The 3,128-nt window shown below is 61.6% G+C and overlaps 1 protein-coding gene across 1 annotated transcript in view; it reads right to left on the bottom strand.

Moving 5' to 3' along the window:
* Positions 1-2,148: 2,148 nt before the first annotated feature.
* The window catches only part of STARD10 (StAR-related lipid transfer (START) domain containing 10), a 4,877-nt gene continuing 3,897 nt past the window's right edge, over positions 2,149-3,128 (bottom strand). The window contains exons 4-6 of the mRNA XM_010087635.1: positions 2,986-3,103; positions 2,651-2,703; positions 2,149-2,361 (exon numbers count right to left, since the gene is read on the bottom strand). Of these exons, the coding sequence (XP_010085937.1) occupies positions 2,149-2,361; positions 2,651-2,703; positions 2,986-3,103 (384 nt within the window). The remainder of the gene's footprint in view (positions 2,362-2,650; positions 2,704-2,985; positions 3,104-3,128) is intronic.

Genomic DNA, 3,128 nt, shown 5'->3' with positions numbered 1-3,128 from the left:
CGGGCTGGGGTTCCTGCTTGGGCCTCAGGCCTCTTGGTGCTCAGGAAGCAGCTCGTCACACCTACTCAGGGCTGGCTAAAAATAACCCTGCAGCAAAGCTGCAGCCCAGCTGCTGCGGAGAAACATCCGGGAACAAGAAGAGGTGAAGCTGCTGTCCACAGCACCAAGGCCGTCCGGGTGGTCTTCACCCCAGCACCCTGTGGGCTGGAGGTGCCAGTGGGCTCTGCCCCATCAGGGGAGCACCCAGGGGTGTTTCTCCCTCTTGCTCTGGCCGTGATTCCCTGCCCAGCTCTGCCACGATTATTGCAAAGTGTTTTTGGGGTAATTCAGGGCTGGGATGTGTTTTTTCATGAGCAAAAGCCTCCTTGCTGTGGGTGCCCTGTCTGCTGATGTGGTGGGAGCAGTACGGGGCAGGGAGGGACTGCTACCCTCACCGTAAGCCCCACATGCTGTGAGGGGGGACCCTGCACATCTCCTGCCTGTCTGGGTTTTCCACATTTTCCCTGCAGAAGCAGCCTCTTGCTCCTGCTGTGCTTCTGCAGCCAGCCCAGCTGCAAACCGTGGGAGCTGGCTGCCCCAATGGCCAGGACCTCCTTTCCCCTCCCCAGCACTCTCTGCAGGGATATGCACGTGTGATGTCCCCCTGGAGCAGCACAGGGGACATATGTGACCTAATGGAGTGGCTAAAGGGGGACAATGAGCATCCACATCCGGAATGCTGGGGTGAGTATCCGGACAAGCAGGGGAAGCGAATTGCAAGGTGTGGGAGAAGCAAGCCCAGGGCAGCAGCACTCACAGCCCAGGGTGGGACCATGGGGGGTCAGGATGACCAGGAAGCGTGAGGCTGGGGAGGTCACAGGGACCCCAAAGGCCACAGTGGCCAGTGGCTCTGGGCAGGCTGCAAGCCCCGGGTGCTGCTGGGGAGTTGTCTCCCACTACTGAACGGGCAGACCTCTGGCTCTGAGAGCAACTGGCACATCCTGGCCATATCCCCTAGTCTTTCCCTTGCTGGGGAAGGTCCAGAGCTGAGCACCCCAGCACCGTCAGCAGTGACAGCCCCGTCTGCATTGGCCTTGCACGGATCAGGCTTACGCCCAGAAGCCCAGCAGCCACAGGCAGCTGTGAAGCGCGGGGGCGAACGGGTAGATGGAAAAATCCGGTGTTTGGCAGCGTATTCCCCCAGCAGTGTTTGTCTAGACGAACTTCCCCTTGTTCCGTGGAAGCTCCCCTGTGCCTACGCACACTTACCCACACACGCGTGGGTGTGCGGAGCTCAGCATCTGCCTCTCCTGCCCCGCCGCCAGCCACCTCGGTCTCTGCCAAGGGGCACCTCTGGGTGCTGGGACCGCACAGGTAGTCTGGCCCTCCTGTCTGACCCAGGATCTGGCGCCTGGACAGCCTTGGGGTGGGCTTGCTGCCAGCATCCTTGCTGTCCCATGACAGTCTGAAGCTCTCTCGCACACACACCAATCCCTTTATTGTTGTGCCAGAAACCACAGCAGCGGCAAACACTGAGGGAGCAGGGACAGGGGCTGCCCAAGACCCCACTGCCGGGACAAGCCCCACCAAATGTCACCTGGGGAAGGGGTCCCCAGAGACAGCTGGGCTACAGCCAGCCTGCAGAGGTGAGCCTGATGCCCAGGAGAGGACCTGGGGGGCTCCCTGAGATGGGGGGTGACACAAAGCCTGGGGGGTCTTGGTGGGCTGGAGTGTGTCCAGTCTGATTGAAGGGCTGGCAGAGTCTGGGCAGGACCCCCACAGACCTCCCCCACTTCTGGACCTTTGAGGGACACCCCTCGAACGTCTTACAGTGGCAAAGTGATATCCTGGTGCCAGGAAAGCTCCTACCTATCCCATGAAGCATCATTCCCCCTCTCTTGTCCTGCCCAGCCTCTCCTTGGGGCACAGCGAGGTCTAACTCCTGCCTGGGGACTTCTCCACCATCGGTGCAGGGGGTACCAGGGTGCCTGTCCTCCCTCTTTCCAGGACCTGTGCTGCAGATTCCCATGGGACAGTACCCTGCTGCCTGGGTAGGGGGGTCTATGATGAAGGAGTTGAAGAGCAGACGTGACTGTTGGGGACCAAATTCCTTCCCGTGCCTCCTGGCTGCCAAGCCTCAGCATTGAGGGGGTTCCCCTGGGACAGAGCTCAGGCCTCGTGGTCGCTGGTGCTCAGGTGGTCCTCGGGCAGCCCCGTCTCATCGATGTTCTCCAGCGAGTCGGCGTGCTGCACCGAGAGCTCGGCCAGGCTGACGCTGGGCAGTGTGTTCTGCTCTGGGTACACCCAGGGCTTGTACCCAGGGTCATGCTTGCGTTTCCACTCTGGGTACTTCAGCCCAGCCTTGTAGATCTTCTTCATTGCCTGTGGGCAGAGCAGGTCCGGCCTGTCACAGTGCCCCAAATCCCCAGGGAGGATGGAGCCACCCCGATCTGTGGGCACAGCTCCCAGCTCCCCCATTGCTTGCTTTTTGGGGGTTCTGTGAGGGGATGGAGGCCTGGCTGGGACCACACAGACCCAGCAGCATGCCCAGTGCCCTCCCTGCCAGCCCTGGGTCACCCAGCACCTGTCCTGACCCTGCCTAGGTGGCTGCTTTGGGGCAGCTCATCCCTGATGCCCACACATCCCCCCGCCAACCACACAACCTGCTTACCTTCGGTGCCACAAACTGGGAGACGCGGTTCACCACCCACTTTGGCAGCGACCCTGCAAGAGCCCAAAGCGCCGTCACTCAGACAATGTGGGTCAGTCCCAGAGGGGGCACCATCAGCCTGCAGCCCCCTGTATTGGGTGAGCCCCCCAGGGCTGATGGCACCTGCCCCACACTCTGCCCTGGGAGGGGACCCCCTTCTTCCCTGGGTTATCCCCACTTCCCAGTGCCCTTTGGACCTCCAGCTGATGGAGAATCATGGTGGGTGAGCTCTGGGGGTACCACAGGACCCATCCCCAAGGAGACATGCTGCTCCCTCCCCTCCTGCTGGCACTCACCGCGGGGGTCCACCTGGGTGAGATAATAGAGGACGCAGGCGCCAGCACCGTTCGCCTTGATCAGATAGCCTGTCTGCAGGGACACAGCCCTCACAAAATCCTTCCGGGGTGGGTATTTCTGCAGAGAGAAGCCGTGCACCCCA

This window comes from Pterocles gutturalis, unplaced genomic scaffold, assembly GCF_000699245.1.
Source record: "Pterocles gutturalis isolate BGI_N339 unplaced genomic scaffold, ASM69924v1 scaffold1596, whole genome shotgun sequence".
In the NCBI taxonomy this organism is placed as follows: domain Eukaryota; kingdom Metazoa; phylum Chordata; class Aves; order Pterocliformes; family Pteroclidae; genus Pterocles; species Pterocles gutturalis.
The sequence above is the reverse complement of the archived record's forward strand: the minus strand, read 5'-3'. Positions and strand labels throughout refer to the sequence as shown.